The 19,524-nt window shown below is 42.5% G+C and overlaps 1 protein-coding gene across 1 annotated transcript in view; it reads left to right on the plus strand.

Annotated features, from left to right (window-relative positions):
* Positions 1-19,524, plus strand: part of ADAMTS17 (ADAM metallopeptidase with thrombospondin type 1 motif 17) — a 149,185-nt gene that overhangs the window by 69,065 nt on the left and 60,596 nt on the right. The window contains exons 8-13 of the mRNA XM_008638660.2: positions 530-670; positions 1,954-2,104; positions 13,262-13,363; positions 13,670-13,815; positions 16,080-16,246; positions 17,095-17,222. Of these exons, the coding sequence (XP_008636882.1) occupies positions 530-670; positions 1,954-2,104; positions 13,262-13,363; positions 13,670-13,815; positions 16,080-16,246; positions 17,095-17,222 (835 nt within the window). The remainder of the gene's footprint in view (positions 1-529; positions 671-1,953; positions 2,105-13,261; positions 13,364-13,669; positions 13,816-16,079; positions 16,247-17,094; positions 17,223-19,524) is intronic.

Here is a 19,524-nt window from a genome sequence, read left to right on the forward strand (position 1 = left end):
GCATGGATTAAACAGTGCAACACCATATTTAAAGGGACTGCTCCTGGCTTGCTCCAGACAGCCAGCTGGAGACCCAGTGATGCAACAACAACAGAGGCCCATCTCTAGATCATTCTGTCTGTGTGTTTGTAGGGATCATATCCACTAGATTTTGGAAAGCAAGCCAGAATTTTCAATAAATATTCCAGCAGATACCCTTCTCTGATCTACATCACTTCTCCAGGTTCACTTCCCATAATCCCTCAAATAGTCACATTTCCTAGGAGGAAAGTCCATAAGAAGCATTTTTAAAAGTTTCAAACACACAAACACCAAACACTCTGATATTAAGGCAATGGATAAATTAAAGGAACCTATAGTTCTTTATTTAACAAGTGCCCAGGGCAGTACGTGACTGATTATGTGTTGTATGTGCAGCCTGTTATTGAGTTGTTAATTGCTAATAGCATCATTGCTAAAGGCAGTGGGAAATGAGAAACCCACACCATAACTTGATAGATTTTTGTCTTGTTTTGTTCCAATCCAACAGCATGGGAATGAGCCACGATGATGATCATCAGCCCTGTGCTGGGAGGTCTCACATTATGTCTGGAGAATGGGTGAAGGGCAGGAACCCAAGTGACCTTTCCTGGTCTTCATGCAGCCGAGATGACCTTGAAAACTTCCTAAAGTAAGGATTGTGCTGAGTGTCAAATATTCTATCAGGCAAGAATCCACTCTGTTGCTTTAAGGTGAAAGTATTAAGAATTTTCCTTTTAAAAAAGTGTACATGTGTCATCAGGGCGTGCAAGTTTGAATCTGTCTCCATTGCAATAGCCCCTTGAAACTGAGGATTGAAGAGAGACAGAATAATTATGTGCAGTTGTCAATGTGCTGATAACATCTTTAAAAAAATTCCATATCACTTTCTTTTTACAGAAAATGCCCTTCAGTTTTTCAATGGCAGAAATCTGTGTGTAGGTGGCCTGCAGAAATCTCTGCTGAAGGATGCTGCACCTTTGTGCTGTGGCTTTTACTGTCTTATTATTAAATAGCTTTTATTTTATTGAAACTTGACTTTGCCTGGAGGTAATTCTGATGTGTTTTCTCACTCCTCAGTGAGTGTTGGTCTAAAACAGTTCACTGTAAACTTCTTTCCTACTGCATCCATGTTTCAGCTCATCATATTCAATTGTTCAGGAAGTATTTCTGTCCTGCTGCTTGTTAAGTCTTATGTACTACAGTAAGCACTGGAATTGTCTGAACTCTGCAGTTCTGGTCTTAACTCTTCAGTGCAGCTCTGACAAACAGTGCCTGGCACAGTACTTCGTGCTAGGAGGGAGTTCAGCATGGAAAATTTCCCACTCTGGGGGTTAGAGGTGAGAAAGAAAGGAAAACAATGAAAGAAAATGGGATATTTACTGCCATATTAAAGGCACGAATTTGAAAAAGAAGTTGCATCTGAACTCATCTGGTTGCATCTGGCCCCAGATGTGACAGTGATATTCCAATTTGTAAAAGATTGTTGTGAAGGCAAGGAGAAAAATCTTCCCTTTATGCCTGTGATGGATAAGACAAAAAGTCAAGGGCTCAGAATTCAGCTGGAGGGATTGAGGTGAGACATGATGGAAGACTTTCTAGCTGTCATTTCGAGGCTGGTGAAGCTTTGGGCTGAATTGCCCGAGGGCAGAATTGAGTCTCCGTCAGATTTCTAGGAACAGTTTAGACAAATGTTGAACCCAGAATGTTGTGAATGTAGTCTGTCCTGCCTTGAGGCCTGGGGCCATGCATGAGTTCCTAAGGACCTTTCTATCTGGAGTTCTCAATGATTTAGAAGGCTTCCAGGGAAAACCCACTGTTTCACATGAGATTTCCTTTTGAAGAGACAACAGCAGCTCCTCTGTAGTAGTGATCTAACACTGCAGTTCAGAGGTGCTTTCCCTTAAGGGCATCTTTCCTTCCTGCCCTCCCCAGGTCCAAGGTGAGCACCTGTCTGCTGGTGACAGACCCCCGGAGCCAGTATTCTGTTCGGCTCCCTCACAAGCTGCCGGGGATGCACTACAGCGCCGACGAGCAGTGCCAGATCCTTTTTGGGACCAATGCCACGTTCTGTAAGAATATGGAGGTAAGAGCTCATGGGTTGTAGTTGGAAACAAGGTGGGAAGTGGAAAAAAGGCTGCCAAGCCCTTGGGAAGAGAAAAGGAGTCTGTACTTTCCTCAGTTTCAGCACTGCTGGTGGAAAATCAAACGGCCTTGAGCTCCGTGTCAGCAGCTCCTGCTTAGGCCTCATCTTTCTTTCCCCACACTGCCCTTGGTAATCTCCCAGAGCAGACTCAGAAAAACTGGTGTTTGCACTTTGTTCCTTTTTGACATTGTTTTGCTGAAATGCTCTGTAGAGATTGTTTTCTTGGAAGTTCAGCTGAGGTGAAAGTCTCTCCTCACAAGAGTGTTTGGCTACTTTCACAGAGTCAGCTTAGATGGCTGGCTGGGTGTTTCACGGCCTTCACCTTCAGACCACTGCAGTGTTCTTAGGAGCTGACTCTTAACTCTGTGCTGAGGAAATATTGAGGTCTGCTTGTTTCGTGAGGCCTTCCCTACAGAATTCTGTGCAGAATCTTGTGAGTTTTCTAAGCAACATCATGTTTAATCAGGATTTGGGTGTAGTGTGGTTTGTATCACGTGGTTGGTTGGCAAAATGGAAACACTGATTGTTGTTGTCTCTAGAAGAAGGTTGTATTTGAGATGAGGCTGTCAGACTCATCCTCTGGAATTTAGACAGCTAAACTTTTCATAAGGTCTTACTCATAATCAGATCTTTTAATTTTGAGCAGATCTTGTCTGCACCCTGCTTTAGACAGGGAGAGGGGTAGTCCCTGCTTCCACTGTGGCCTTGGAGACATCCAGAAGAAAGTGATGAAGCTGTGTTGGGTCACCAGCCCCAGCTGGCAGCATCCCCTCCTGTACAGATAGGTTTCTTGCTTTTAATAACTGGCCATTTGTATTTTTTAGTTGTCCTTCATTCCCATTCTGAACAAGCTTGGGGTCTTAAATCAGTGTTAAGAAAGAAAATAATAATCAGAGATAACTGAGGTTTCTAAGTGCCAAATTACTAAAACTGTGGAACACATGCAAGTCCTGGGAAAATGCTCTTAGTTTCACGTTAGCTGTTTTATTTATTTTGGACTTGGAAACTAGCTAATATAAAACAATAGGAAAAGAATCTGGATAGGTTGTATTTTCCAGCTCCATCAAGAAAATGCAGACCACCAGGACTACTGTACTGGAAGCAAAGTATTTGAATATAGGTCTGTAAAGAAAACCTCAGATCTACCCAGCATGACTCAAGTTCTTCCACTTGTGTGGGTGTCACCCAGCTGGGCTCCTCTTGGAATAGATTTTTTCTATTTCCCTTGTTGTGATAAAAACCCATTTTGTTTCTGGATATTCCAGCGCCTAATGAGAATGTCAGCCTGCTGGTAGGTGGTCAGCATTTCTCACACAGAAGCTGCATGTCCAGTCTGGAATTGCTTCAGGGACATGTTTGCCAGAATAATGTGCCAAGAGGCACCATTCTCTGCGAGATGCAGACAGCAGGTGCTTGTGTCTCCCAAGATATTTTCACCAGTCTAATTATCTGACACCTTTAGAACACAATGAAAACCATGCTCTTTTTCTCCATCTCTCCTTTCTCCCAAAGAAAAGCATATTTTATGAAGACATTAGTGCTTTCTAATGAAAAGCCTGGTAGAACTTCAGCAGATTAAAACCAATTTGCAGTCCCTTATTTAAAATTATTTCTGTTGCAGATGTGCATTAAGAATTAGCATTCACCCTGTGAAGCTCTGGATCAGTTATGTCACATGCCATTAATTTAAGCAAATATTTGCATCCTGTTATGCTACTCTGAATTGGTGTTTGATGGCAAGGAAAGGAAATTCTTTAGAGGAAATGATCACTTTTGATTTTTAAACCTCTGAAGTTTGTGTTCTTTTCACCTTTGTGTTTCTCAGGCCTCCTCTGCAGAATACTTGTATCATAAGTCTCAAAGCTGTCTACAAAAATATGAACCAAAAAAAAAATTGGCACTGGTCACTGGCATTAGCTGTAGAAATTATTGGCAAATACAGCTGTCTCCTCTTTTAGCCAATGGTAATGTGGTATTTTTAATTCAATAAAGTATTAAAAAAATCCAAATGTAAAAGCAATAAACATTTGACAGTAAATATTTGTTACGAAAAGGAAAAGTTATATTACAATATTTCTTTGGACATAGTTGAGCTACATAATTATGTCAGGCAAACTAGAGGCCCTACATTCAAAAATGCCATGCAATTTGGTTTAGAGCAAGTTTTAGAAGTTAGATGATTCCAAAATTTCAACATTTTTGAGAAACTGCAGAAAATTTCTGTGCAGTAAGCTCTCTCCTTTAACAGCACTAAAACCCAATTTTTTAAAGGAATGTAATCTTTGCCTTCATAGAGAGTCAGGTCCCTCAATGCTTGGCAGTGGCTGGGCCTCCGACACCAGCCCAACAAGATAGTTAATCCATGAATATTCACCCTTATCTGAATATTTGAGATTGCATCCCCAAAATTCTTCTTCTATTTTGTTTTTAATGATAACTTAGATGCCTTAGAACAAAATGGTAGCTCTCAGGTTTATAAGTTTCCCAAACCAGCTATCCTGCAGCTATTCTGCTCCAAATTTACAGAACAGAAATTAAAACATGAGGAAGGCTCAGCTTTACATATCCTAAACCTCTTGACATTCCTTTTTTCTTTACTTCTACGTTGTGATATACTTAAAAATGAGTTTATGATAGATGATCCATAGTCTGTTGTGATCTATGACCTCCAAGATGTTGGGTGAGATTTTCTAGTGCATGTCACCTCTTTAAGGAGCTGTGAATCAGGCTTTTAGCCTGGGTTCTTGTTAGGGCAAAGAACAAGTGTCCAGGGATGGGGCTTGGAGCAACCTGGGACAGTGGAAGGTGTCCCTGCCCACGGCAGGGGGTTGGAACTGGATAATCTTTAAGGCCCCTTCCAACCCAAACCCCACTCTATGGTTCTATGATTTCAAGTATGTTAATGAATCTCTCAAGACCCTTCAGTAGCTCCCCCTTCATATCCAAGTTACACAATTTTCTCCTGGAATATGCAAAGGCATCAGAGTGCTTTCCCATGGTGCTTTCTGTTCATCTTTCCCATTGCAAATGTCAGGCATTGTCTGATCCCTGCGAGTGTTTATCTAGCAGGATGTACAAGTGTGCTCAGCCATGCCAGGCATGCTGCCTGTCTCCAGCTGGGAAGCTGTACAGTGTTAGCAGAGCTTTGGCCCACCTAAGAGCTTACACAGTGGCCTTTATTTTGAGGCAGACAAGTTGCTTTTAGCAGAAATTAAATAGATGGCTGTGTCATTCTCAAGCTCTGAGCAGCATCATGATAATTGCAGGAAAAGCTGAACAGAAGTGCACCTCTGATGCTGCACAGGGCATTATCAGTGCACCCCAAACACAGAGGTCCTGGGGGCCTCTAGCTGCTGAGTGCTGACGTGAGTCCAGGGCTAACATGGGAGCAGTTGTGCAAATTACAGGCAATTCAACCTGTCTGACCTCTGTCCTTCAGCTCCACACTGGGCTGTGAATCAACTATTGTGAATTCATTTGACCCTTCTGAGAGAGAAAGCAGAAAACTTCAACCCCAGCCAGGCAATGATGCCTCGAGAGCAGGGGTTAACCCTTTGCTCTCCCTGTGTTTATTCCAAGAGGAATAGAACGGATGGTTTCTGTTGAATCTCCCATGGAGCAGAGATGGTGTTTCTCCCCCAAAAATGCATCAAAACACATTCAAAACCTCACATGGAAACATTCTGCATGTTTAATCTTTATTTTTCAGACTGGCACGCCTACCAACAGAGGCTTTTGCACTGAAATCATATTTATGGGGGAAAAATGTGATTTCTATCTCATGTATCCATTTGGCTTTTTATTTTATAAGCCTTTTGGCTTATTTATTATCAACACATTTTTGCGGGTTTTTACGCAACCGTCGTTGTCCAGCATTGTTTTGAGTCAAAACTGAGCTGAGGCTGGACTGGCACTTGGAATGAGATTAGCATTGCTACAAAGAGATTTTTTTCTGACAGGGACACTGTCAGCTCAGATGTAGCTGGGAATGTGAATTTTGACATAGCACTGTTTATAGAAATATTAAACCAGCTAGAATTGGCTCCACTGTTTTTCTTAGGTTCAGGTTGTTTTTTAACAAATGTAGGTATTTTCCAATATCTACAGTTACAGAACAAGAGGGCAAAGTTGATTGCAAGCCAAAGGAGAAAAAGTAGATTTCTTGGCTGATATGGAAAAGGAGAGGAACCAAAAAACAAAGTAAAGAAAGAGCAGCAATTTCAGTGATCAAGTGGATTTTATGAATCCCTTCAGTTTGCATATTTGATGATGTGGTGGTGAGTATAATTCAGCAATTGTGGGTCTGTCTGTGGTCTTGATCTTGCAAAGAAACTGCTGGAGTGGCCTCTTGGGCTCTGTGCATGGGAATCAATGGGCCTCTGTTTGCCTTTTCTCTACAGGGCCATTTGTGAGATGCAGACCATGATAGTGAGCCCTATTATTTAGTAACGTATAGAATATTTACAAGAACGTGGTAATTAGATTGAAAACTGGTTTATCCTGAAAATAATAGGTTGCATTGTCACTTTCTGTACAACCAGGGACTTTGTCTACATAATAATACTAATAAATCTGGAAGAGGATGGGTTGGGTTTTTCTTGAGGCTCGCAGGATAGAAGCCTGGCAATTCTAAAATAAAATGAGCAGATTTTTTTTATTTTGAGAAGTAAAGGTAACAATTAGCCTAATTGCCATTCTGTATTTTATAGTTTTCCTCATGTAGGTTGTTAGAATTCAGACTATTTTCACGTTGCCTGTTTCTATGAAGCCAAAGTGTCCTATTTCACTGCTTCTGTATGTTGCAAAAATACCTTTTTCTCTTTATTTTCAGTGGAAATACTTTTTGTTTAAGAGAGAGGAAGAACGAGAGAGAAGCAGAGTTCCTGCCTGGGCAGCACAGCCCAGTTTACAATTATTGGAATGCTTCAGAAATTTTTGTACGTGTTTCAGTTTGGAAGATGGTCAAAACACATTCTGGTGCAGTGGTTTAAAGAAAAATAAAAAGAGGGGAACCAAAATAAAATTATAAAAATACAACGTGGAAATTTAGGAATATAAACATAATAAACTCTTAACAATAGTAGAGAGAGCCTATTAAAAATTAAGCACTTGAGCTTGGCAATCCTACATTTCTTATTAAGACAAGGGGAGGGAGAAAGAATTAGTGTAGCCTTGTGATGTGGCATCTACAGCTAAAGTTTGAACTTTACAAAATTAGCCAGAATACGATTGCGTATCAGCCTGAAAATAGTGTATAACAAGCTTGAAGGGCATTCAGACTTCTCCACTGGCCGCCTGGGAACTTCCCATCTGCAAAACACTTCAAGATAACCCCATAATTTTCACAACCACATCTGAACAGTGTGTGTACATATCTATATTTATTTTGCTGTCCCTTGCTTCTCTTTTTCCATGGCCAAGAAACACAATCCATGATTTCATTCTTTTAATTTTCCTTTTTTTTTTTTTTTAATAGACAACTCTGCCTCTTGTTCAAAAAAAATCAATATTTTTCATATTCTATAATCAGGTGTTAAGCCTGGGGAGCTTTGTGGGAGCTGTTGAATGAACATTACTCTTAAGAACAGCTCTTTTAAACATTGGTTATAAGTCACAGTACAAAATGCCGATAATTTAGTTCAAAGACTGTTCTAGTGCCTTGTTCCATGTATCTCTACTTCCGGGTCCGGCCATATAAAGACACTTCCATGATTTTTTCAGCTGATGTACATGTTGAGTTGTCTCGTTTAAGATGCTGAAATCTGGGCTCAGCAAAGCTCAAGAGTTCACACAGTGAAAGCTGTGCTTTGGTAGGAAAGTGCATAAAACTTGTCTTCTTCTCCTTGGATTTTTCCATGTCTGTGGATCCCTGGAGCTGGTGACATGAGTGCCCTAGAGGCACTGGAAAGATTTGTATTCAGCATAATGTTTTGCCATAAAATTAGTCTGTGGTCTTATGACTGCTGTCTTTCCAATCTCTTTCTTTTGACCATTAATTTAATTCCAGGTATATGAAAAAATTAAATAAATCTGGTGCTTTGCAAAGAAGTATGTCAGACATTGAAGGTTTTTAGTTTTCCTTGAGAGCACCAGATATTGCTGAAACTAGAAACAGTGTTTTCCTGTTTGATTGTTTGCTTCCCAATGTACAGTTTAAAAAAAACAGAAAGTATTTCTATTCCTTTGTGCCTTCCCTGCAGTCTGAGAATCTTCCACTGTTTGTCTGGCACTACCTTGGAATATCAGCTCTAGACACATGTCAGCAGCTTGGCCACTGAGACATGGATCCGAGTTTCACAGTTACCTTGTCTGGGACATGTGGCTCCTTTCCTAAAGTGCCTTCCAGTTTTACAGGATTCGAGTTTGAAACAATTCTCATCTCATTTTCAACAGCAAGAAGCTCCATTAAACAATGCTGCTCACCTCCCTTGTGATTGCTGTGGGTCATTTATGCACCCATAATTAAAGACAGCGATGGTATAGAAATTGGGAGCATTGTTTTTATCACCTTGTTGTGTAAAGAATTGCTGCTCAGAAGCATCCTGTGAGGCTTTGAGAACATTTGCATTGGGCTTTGAACAGGAAAGCGAGAGTAAATTGTGTGTTTATTGTACCTAATAGGTGTTAATTAGGATCCTGGTTAGCAATATGCTGAGCCAAAACCTTGGCAAAATAAAAGAGTTCTGATACTTCATTGAAAGTCAACCGGTTTATAAGGAAGCCTATGTGTTATGAGGTCTCTCGCTCCTGTTCCTTAAGGATATTTATTCTTCCTAAGTTCTTTTTCATAGTCCCCTCATTTTGACAGAAAAATTGGTTTCATGGTGGTTCAATTCTGCTGCTAGAAAGAAGAGGTTCCACTTTCCAGTAGGCAGCAGAAACAAATTCATCCTCAGGAGAAGTGCAGCCAAGGTGAGGGAGTGAATGTGTAAGGAATTAACAAGCTTCTGTAGAGTTATTCCCTGGTGGGAAGGACATCTTTATTCGATTCTCTTTATGCTTTGGAGATTTGGAAGCTCCCCTTGTAGGTAACAATCTGAGGATTTGAGGTGGAGAAAGTATTGTGAGCCCTTTCTTGTGAGCCCATGTGACGTCATGGGGTAGGGTCACGCAGATTTTAGCAGCAGTGGTGATGCAGTAGCTACCCCAGAAAGAGCAGGCTCCGGACTTACTGCCTGTGGGCAAGGAGCTGGCTGGATTAACTCTGGCTTCTCCTCATTTCCAGCTGCAGCACTGAGCTAAGGAACCTAAAATAGATCCCTTTGCTGAGCTGTGCGTGAGCTCCGCACGCTGCGAGTCCATGTGGGCATGCAGGGATGGAGTTCCAGGGAAGGGAAACACTGTCCTGGAAAAGTGTGAAAAGCTGGGAAAGATGGGAGGGCCCAGAGCCAGACCCTGGCTTTAGCTGGAGCAGGCAGTGACACAGGAGCCTGTGGCAGTGACACTGAGCAGAGAGCTTCGAGCAGCTCTGGTTCAGCTTGTCTCCCAGCAGACTTTCAGCAAGACATTTAATCCCTTTCTGTTCCTCATCTTTCCACCTAAAACGGAGTGATAAAACTTCTTTTATCCCCAAGCTCCCAGAAGTCTGTTTAGATGGTGAGATCTCTGAGGGAGAGAAAACACCTGGCACAGTGAGGCCCCTTTGTCAAATAGATACCATTATAATCCCTGTAATCGGAAGCGCCGTTCACCTGCCGAGCACATCTCTCCCAGCTTGGGAGTTTCCACATTGTGACCTCTCCCAGGACTGGTTCCTAACAGCTGTGCACACAAGCTTTCCTATCTCCTAGGAGTTTTTGAGAGTCTAAAATTTGCACCTTTATAAAAATTTCATTTTATTTCAGTTTTTAAATTTTATTTTCTTTCTGTATAAACTCCTTAAGGGTTCAGTTTCAGAAAAAGCTTTTTTTTTTTTTTTTAAACAAGTAATTTTAAATTTTTATTGAAACGCTACTTTTCAACAGCCATATCCCTTTTTAAAATTTTATTTTGCTCTTGGAAGTATTTCAAACTGGGAGCTGATCCAAAGATGACCTTTCCCCACAGACAGTTTCAACAAATCAATATTTTTCCAGTGCGAAATATCTATCATTGGAAAATCCTCACTGGCACTTCCTGAACGCTGTAGGGAATGCTTTGCAGGCAGGGACCTGCCTTCTGAAAGCTGGTTGCTGAATGCAGAATTAACACTAATACAGTTCTTTTGATGGCTTCTTCTGTATCAGTATAAGCTCTGAGCTGCCACTCACAACAACTTCCTTTCAAGTCCTGCCATTTCTTGCTTGGATATTTCACCACAAAGCTGGCTGTTTAACCATTAAAAAGTCAGTCACTTCGACTGTTTAATGGGAAGTTTTGTTTGGGCTCCTATTGTAGCTGAGGAGGATACATGATCTCTTTTGAAAAGAGCTATTAACATGATAAAACATCTTGGGAACATACAATCCCAAAGCTGATGGTTTCATCTTTGCTGGGGTATCTGAACACTATTAAATGCAGGGGACTGGGCTAACGAGGGCCTGGGCTTTGTAGTGGTGTGGCACCAGAACACAGAGCTCAGCGCCGTTACCAGATTTTTCTGTAACTGTTTCCTGAAATATGCTTTGCATTTAGGATTCTGAATCAAACACAGGGATGCTATAAAAATCCAATGTTTTCCATACCTCGAAGATGGGAGATTTCAGAAGGGTTGGTGTTGCTGAGAGACATATTTCCTTTATTTATCTCCCTAAAATTATGTGTGTGTATGTATATATGTATATATAGGCATAAATGCACACATATATATACACACCACACCCACATGTATGTGAGTATTTGCACCCTCTGTATCCCTAGGCTGGGCCCAGTTTTGCAGGTGCAAACACACATACTTCAGGTGATCTCTGCCCATTTCTTCCCCATGCCATGGCTCATACCTGGGCATGTGACCTGGCTTTATCACCTTCCACGTTCTTGTGGGCTATGGAAGGATTCTGGTTGCCAGCCAAAATTGTACGAAAAGCTGTTGCATTTTTATGACTTTGTTTCTACCACCACCCCCTCTGTCCTCCCAGTTTTACATCAAAGAGCAGAAATTAACCCTAATTTAGGTGCAGTTTATGATCCAGGGACCTGAAACTGAAGCTGAACAAATACAGGCCTTGCATAATGCACAGATATTTAGCAATGGTGCTCATATGTGTCTAGAACAACTCTTTTAGGGATGTAGTTACTTCCATTGCATCTTCAGCCAGGATGTCTTCCTGACAGAAAGCAGAAGCAGAGGGTTTCCTTCTGGGGCAAAATTTCTGTCTGGGTCGTTCAAGAGATCTGGCTGGAGTGTTTCTCCTCACATTCTGCTCTGAAGCTTTGTGGTTACGAGAGTGGGGCTGAAGACTGGAAAAGTGGAAATACTTGCTGTCTACATCTTTAATTTCCAAAGCTTCCCTTCATTTTACGTATCAATATTGTCCCCAGTCACAGTTTGGAAGGAGATTTTGCTGGTAGTGCTTTCACACTGTGGTTTATTGCCTAGATTTGTGTTCTTCCTGTAACACTTTTGGATGGTTAATAAATGTACCTTTTGATTTTAGTCCTCTCCAGAAGGCAGGGGGTTGAGAATCTGGGAGTTATGGGGTGGAACAATGAATTTCTCAGTAAGCTCTGAAATCTCTGTCTTGTCAATGCTTCTGCCTCACTATACCTATCAATAAAACAGTGTGTGATGCCCTTATGGCTAATTGGTGCTTAAGTGCTTTCAGAGCTGTGGGTAAACCACTAATTAGTCAGTCATTTAGTCAAAATTACTAAAGACTGATATTTTCCCATATGCTCTATTTGTTCAGAGAAAATGTCTTGAAAATTCATTGATTTAGGTTTCCCCAGAGTATTTGCTGTTGTTTGTTTGTTTGACAATGACTTTCTGCATTGTGGTTAATACAGATGTTAAATTGTGCTGTCTGCTTCCAGTTTTTGTGAATATTCTTTGGGTTTAAATAGTGCAAAATCCTCTTTCCAGAAAGAAATGTGGAAATGGAGCAGGATGCAGATACTGCTGTGATAACTATTTTGTTTCGGTATGTTCTACATCATCTCTGAGACTGGGATCAATCTCATCTGCACCCTCTCTTGTACAGATCTTTTTTATAGAGATATGATCTATTTTATAGAGACATACCAACATGCCTGTACACAAAACACACATGCACCCAGTCTCTTACATTACATTGGGAAAGAACCATGAGGCTGAAGCGTGTTGACTCAACTATTTAATGAGGTGCAATAAATCTTGACAAGACCAGCTGGCACTGGAGTCAGGTTTCTCATCTTTTTACCATTACATTGAACTGTGAACAATAGTGGAAAGAAATGTAACTCTTCTTTTTCTTTCTTTTGGTACTCAGCTGTGTAGCACTGTATTGAAATCATCTACTTCCATGGAATGCGAAGCATGGTGGGCGCTGTGGAAAATGTTACCAATGCAAAGGCCCCTTTCCCTGGTGCTTTTTCTTAAATTCTGAAAACGTATTGATCTGGCAGATCACACAGTTGTGGTCAGCACTGAGATCCCTGCAGCACACACTGGCTGAGCAGAGCAACAGCACTGGGGACCCTGCCTGCCACCAAGCTCCTCCTTTGCTGCACAGCACACCGTGACATCCTTTCCTCTTTCTCATTCAACCTTCTCCCCAGGGGCATTTCTGGCTGGTTATTGCTACTACCAGCTGCAGTTACGTATCTTTTTTTAAAAATAGGAGTAATTAAGCATCTTGGACATCTAAGCATGTGGCGTGGTTCCAAAGCACCCGACATGGCCTCCCATATAGGATTCCTTTTTAATGGACCAGATTTATTCTTGTGAAAAAAAATCTGTTTGAATAGCACACTTTTTGTTTGGGGTAGGTTTTGTTCCTGTCAGTGGCATCCATCAATCTCTTTCATGTTTCCAGCCTCACCACTTAATGCCAATCAACCCTTAAAAAATAATTGCTCCCAAACCAACTGGATGCCTCTGGATTCGCTTGAGAAAGACTGCCTGAGCTTTGAAGTGTATCCTGTAATGATGGCTGGCATCTCCAAAAGTAGTAACTGCATCTCCTTGCTTTGTGATTACAGCATTTGATGTGTGCTGGGCTCTGGTGCTTGGTGGAAGGAGACACATCCTGTAAAACAAAGTTGGACCCCCCTCTGGATGGCACCGAATGTGGCGCAGACAAGGTAATCAGAATGCTCAGCAGCATCACTTTTTGTTTACCAGCATTGGGAATAATGTTTCCAAGATGTTCAGTATTTAGCATAAACCAATAGCTCGTCATGTTCTGGGTTGTATTTGAAGTAGAAAGTGTGCAGAGCATTTAGTTTGTTTCACCTCCTCCCTTCCTCCTCCCACCTCCATCTCACCAAAACCTCAAATCCCTAGAAACTTAAAAGAGGACTTGCTGCAATCCCTCAGACATCCTTTAAATTCCACCTGTGCAAGGTCAGGGCTTCTTCCCAGGCTGTGCTAACCTGGTTGCCTTGCAGTGGTGTCGAGCTGGGGAGTGTGTCAGTAAAACCCCCATCCCTGAGCACGTGGATGGGGACTGGAGCACGTGGAGCCAGTGGAGCATGTGCAGCCGGACCTGCGGCACCGGGGTGCGCTTCAGGCAGCGGAAATGTGACAACCCGCCGTAAGTCCTCACACCTCCTTTTCCCACACAGGCAGCCTTTTCTCACTTGGGCAACCCTTGCTGTAAGAGTACAGGGGAGAAATGGGCAGCAGAGCTGTGCAGAAGCCCTGAGGAATTTCTCATTCACAAGCAGTGATGACCAGGTCAGAATCCTGGAGTGACTTGAATAGGTTCTGTGGAGGTGTCTTGAAGAGTTACCTTTGGAAGTTTCCCATTGCAGTGATTCTAAGGTAGATATAGTTGAATTAGAAACATGTAGTATGGCAGAAAAGCTGATGCTGTGTTTCTCCTCCAGCACTGCAGTGAATGAGGAGGGGCTGATCTGGATCTACAGACCAGATTGAGCCAATGTGCCTTAGAGATCAGTTTGCAGGGAGTGCTGGCTTTGGGCTTGGGGAGCAGTGCAGTGGCTGACATTGGTCAGAGTGCCCCAGAGCTGTGTTGGCAAAGCCCCTTGAGATGTTCTGTCAGTCAGGATGTGCTGCCTAAGAACAGGAAAGTTTTCATACACACAGAGAGCCCTGGGTGCTGTTTAGCTCCTGCACAGTGACTACAAACAAGCCAATGTTCTCTGCTTGGGCTTGGATGTTTTTCTGATTCTGGATGAAATGTACGTGTTGTCCTTCATCTCTCAGGTCAGTTTAGGCCCATCTAGAAGTCTCTTCATTGTCTTGGAGTCCTGAACAGGTTACAATGGTGCCATTTAACTGACCATCCCAACTGTGTTTTTTATAACTTCACAGCCCTGGGAGCAGCCCTCCAAGTGGGGTATCTCTGACTTTATTCAGATTTTATGTTTTCTTCTACACACAAAGTACCCAAAACTTTCCTTTTTAAATTGGGGTTGAAATTCTGGATAACAACACAGTCACTTTGAAGACATGCCTAGATGATGGATAGGCTCACAATTGCTGCTGCTGACCTGTAATCATGTGAAAAGGATATTTTTGTTCATTTCTCTCCTTATCTGAGCTGCAGTTACATGTCTATAATATCCAGCTCATTTTCCTGAAAGGGGGACTGAGCTGGTTTCTTTACTGTCAGCTCCAGTGCTGACCAAACCTAAATCCATTCATCATCGTTCCTTAAATTACAGGAAATGCTCCTTCCAACACTGCACACTGATTTTAAAATTCTCTTGCTCATATACATTCTTGGCTGGGGATACACACGTGATCTTCTTTTGCTTCAAATTCTTGGCCTCAGCCCACTTCTGCAGCTGGTTTATTCACTGTCCAAAAATATTGGCTAAGGGATTTATCTTTTATTTTATATATATTTGGTCTTGGGATTTTTTTTTTACAGGAACCTCTGCTCCTGCCAACTGACTTCTGAGCCTGTGGGACTATCAGTATTTTTAAATCAGTTGCTTCACTGTTTGATTTGGTTTTTCCTCTCTGTAATTTCTTTGAGCATTTACATGCATTGCCTCCACATGGTTGTAAGGAGTGTGTCCTGAGCCAGTTTGCACGTGCAGACTTCTGAGTTGTACTGCCTTGTGTTCTTGCTTAGGCTTTGGGCTGTTGTTGTACAGTTGAACGGAGGAGAAAACCACTGGCTTAAACAGAGCATCCCTTCTCCAGTCCCTTCTTGTCATGTAAAAGGGTCACAGCAGCATAAATGGGCTTTGATTTCCTCAGTTCCGTTATTGGGTGGATTCTCTTGGCATAAATACAGTGAAGGGGGGCTGTGGAGTTGCCTACTGGGAGATCTCATGCAGTCGCTGTTTCAGGCATGGGCCAGGGTGGGCTTGGATTGTACTGTTTATTGGAAATCCCAGGCAGTGCTTGAGCTCATAGTGTACAAGGCTTGAGACCTGGGATTCCAGATTCCAGCTTACTTGTGGTTTTTTGTTTGTATTTTGTTTCATTTTGCAAAGAAAATATAGGCTGTTGCTGAGAATTTGTGTTTTCCTTCTTCTCTGGGGATTCATCAATAAAAACAGATAGGGTTTGCAGGTGCTTAATCCTGATGTTGCATTAGCAGCCTTTCCTGCATGTTTAAAAAACAAGTATGTGAAATGGCATGGATTTCATGGATGGAGGTTATCTGCAGTAGAGGTTTGTTTCTGGATACCCTGCCCATAGTGCAGGTTATAGCTGCTTCTATGGTATTTTAATTGCAAGGAGGACATGTGCTGAAGAGATGTTTGCTGTGTCTCCATCCTCAGGAGCGCTTGAGGCAGGGGGCAAAGCAAGTGTGGGAGGGGAAGGTGGAACATTCCGGGTGTTCGGTGCTGACCCTGGTTTTGTTTCCCACTTCAGCCCGGGGCCGGGTGGGAAGAATTGCCGGGGGGCCAGCGTGGAGCACACGGTGTGTGAGAACCTGCCCTGCCCCAAAGGGGTGCCCAGCTTCAGGGACCAGCAGTGCCAGGCCCACGACAGGTACACCAACAAGAAGAAAAGCCTCCTGACAGCTGTCATCATGGATGGTGAGTTTTTTTCATCTCGATCTGTAATTCCTTGCTGTTCTTTCACTGCAGTTTCTTATCTGCAGGGTTCCCATTGTTGGTGAGAAGGCTGCAATAGGTCCCCTTAGCTACAGGTGAAAGACTAATTGCAGTTAATTGTTCTTGGTGCTGCCCTGCTGTTCCTTTAGCCTTCTTAATAGAACATACAGAGCTGTCAGTGCTTTACTCATCTTTTTGAAATACTGGGAGAGAAGTGCCTTAACTTGATTCCCAGTCTGAAACTGGGATTTTCAGACTGGGAATCAGAGAGTTGGGAATTTAAACATTAAAAAGTTCCAGTTAGTTTGGAACTGAAAAAACAAGGTGGCTTGCCTGTGACATTTTTTAATTTATGTCACTTTGGGGCACCTCAGCATGATTGCCTATCTCACCTACATTCCTTTAATACTCCTTTGCTGGATCTTGCTGTTTATCTGCTATTCAACCAGATATTGGTGGGATATGAAATGGTCTGGAGAACTTGTTCTTCTAAAATTAGTGGCTGTAGCCTGAATTTTGTGAGACACAATGACTTGATCATTCCTACCAGACTGATGGATGTTCCCTGTAACAGACATCTTCTCTTTACAAACAGATACACATAAATGTATTGACTGATTGGTTTTCTGTGCTGTTAAAACTCAATCTCATCAATATAACCCTTTAAATATTGATATTTTAAAGCGGGACAATGACGGGCCTAAACTGAAAGCCTCATGCTCCTTCAAAGATGAGATATCCAAATCCATTCATGTATAGAATGCATCACCACTGCCTCAAACACTTGTTTGTGCTGTTCCCAAGGGCAGTTGTCGTATTTCTTTTTCCAGATAAGCCATGTGAGCTCTTCTGCTCTCCACTGGGCAAGGATTCTCCCGTGCTGGTGACAGACAGAGTCCTGGATGGAACCCCCTGTGGGCCTTATGAGACAGACCTCTGTGTACATGGCAAGTGCCAGGTGGAGTAACTTTCTCTTGTTCTATTTCTAGTGTAAGGTTCAGTCAGGAGCAGCACCGTGTAGGTGGCTGGGAGGCTGTCCCTGAGGGGAGGGGACAGCCCTGTTTTATAAGGCCCACTACAAGCGCTCCATGGCGCTGTGCTTTGATCTGAGAACTGTGCTGAATGCCTGAGGTATGGTATTATTCCTGAGCAGCTGAGAATGCTCAATAATCACATTTGCTTGTGTGCATGGCTTGGGTGGGAAGGGACTTCTGTGAGGGGAGCAGATTGGAGGGGAAGTCTGGCCTGCTTAACTGCTCCTTTTTGGCTGTTAGAGGAATCACTGATAAAAGCACTGAAGCTGCAAACCATTGTCACTAGCCTGTTACAAGCATTATCTTGCCAGAATCATGATGCTTTTCAGATCCACCTGGTTCCTTCCTAGGAACATGGAAGAAACTTTTCCGTACCAGTTTCTCCTTGGCTCCTGCAGCTGCATGAGCCAGAGTCCTCAGATTTGATTCCCTTTTCCTTAGAGTGATGGCCTATATCCATTGCAATGATTATTTCTCTCTATCCAAATTACACAGAGACCCAAAATGAGGTGTGAGAGATCTTTGTGATAAAACTCTTCCTGGTTTTCTGGACAGTGAGACAGTTTGTAACACACTGAATGCTTGGGGAGGGCAGCTCTTAGAGCTGGTGCTTCAGGTTCCTTGAAAATTTAATGGAGTTGTGTATACCCATATGAACTGGAGATTTAAGGTTTGGACAAGGGAAGGGAGATGAGAAAATGTGTGTTTTAAGATCATAAAAGACAGGAAGTTGCTTGGAGTGGGTGCTCCTGGTGATGAATTTAGGTCATTTGTCACAGACACTTTGACAGGGCGGACCCTTCATGGGTTTCCTCTCTCCTGATCATTTAGCGTGTGTTCAGAGTGTGCTGTGCACACCAGAGTTATGGGAAAGGCACTTCACTTGGCTACAGCAGCCTTGCCAGTGTTGAATTCTTCCCGGCAGTTCTTCCCCTAAGCTTCTCTTCATCTAGATTTGTATCCTGGGGTAGGAGTTGCCCTTCCTGGTGTTAACCAGCCTGTTGTATCCACCAGAACAGCTTTTTAGCATCACCCTTTATTTCCACTAACTTCACTGGTTTGCCCTGGGGGCACAGGGCACACCAAATTTGGCCTTATTTCTGATTTCTGTGAGTGGTTAAGAACTGCAAATTTTTATTTCTTTGAGCCTTCCAAGGCAGGGAGATAAATGAACACAATACTCACCTGGCTGTGAGAGAGGCTTTGGGGGCATAAAGCAGCTTTACTAATAACAATGCAAAGAGAAGAGCAAAAAAAAATCTTTGGGCTGAATTTTGCACTGCTGCAGGAGACACTTCTCATGGTTTCTTGATAGATGATGCTGAAGAGGCATTTTTAATTCAGGCTTTCTAATTTATTCCAATGAAGAATATGAATAGCAAGAATCTGGGGAGCCAGTACAAGTTTGATTCTTTATAATACAAAGTGCTTTGCATAGAGCCACGTTCATGGTGCATCCCAAGTACTGAATTTTTCCCTGTTTTTGGCTGTATCTAAAAAAAGCTAAAAAAACCCCCATTAATAACCTTTTATAGACAGGCCAGCTGTGTACCTCCAGCTGTGTGCCATTGACCATTACTCTGGGCTGGCCAGTTTTACTGCCCCAAACCTTCAGATCAGCCACAAATGGTAAATCAGACATCATGGCAATGCACATTTTTTTCATCCAGGGAGGATCAGTAGCCAGCTCCCTCCAAATGAGTTCCTTTATGAGCACAGAGCACTGGAGGTACATCACGAAAAGCAAATTGCACTCTGAGTCAGGGGCAACTGCCTTTAACTGTGCAGAGAGGTGATGACAGCTGCAGAACATTCAGTCCATTTGCATCTGGCTGAGAAAAAATGCAAAATGATCCGTTCAAGCTGAGCAGATTTGAAAGCCCTGTGAACTCATTTATAATACTCCTCTGCCTTATATGCAGTGCAGTGCTAAGAATTGCCATATGTGCCTGTGTACCCCATTTGCCACAGATACTTGTCTAACTAGCTGCCTATTAAACCAATTTAATTGCCATATTCATTTAATTACTCCTCTCCTTGTTTCTTTACCCAGTGTAGACAAAGCTTGGCAATAAGCATTGCAGGAGGCCTGGAGCAGAGAATAAGTGCTGAAATCAGAGGGTGGTATTACTGTTATTTATTTTCTTATGTAATCCTTCTAGTTAGAGGCTCTCAAAGGCAGGAATGACACATTGTCAGTGCAGCAGACAAATTAGCAGTAACCAT

Source organism: Corvus brachyrhynchos, unplaced genomic scaffold (genome assembly GCF_000691975.1).
Source record: "Corvus brachyrhynchos isolate BGI_N302 unplaced genomic scaffold, ASM69197v1 scaffold200, whole genome shotgun sequence".
Taxonomy (NCBI): domain Eukaryota; kingdom Metazoa; phylum Chordata; class Aves; order Passeriformes; family Corvidae; genus Corvus; species Corvus brachyrhynchos.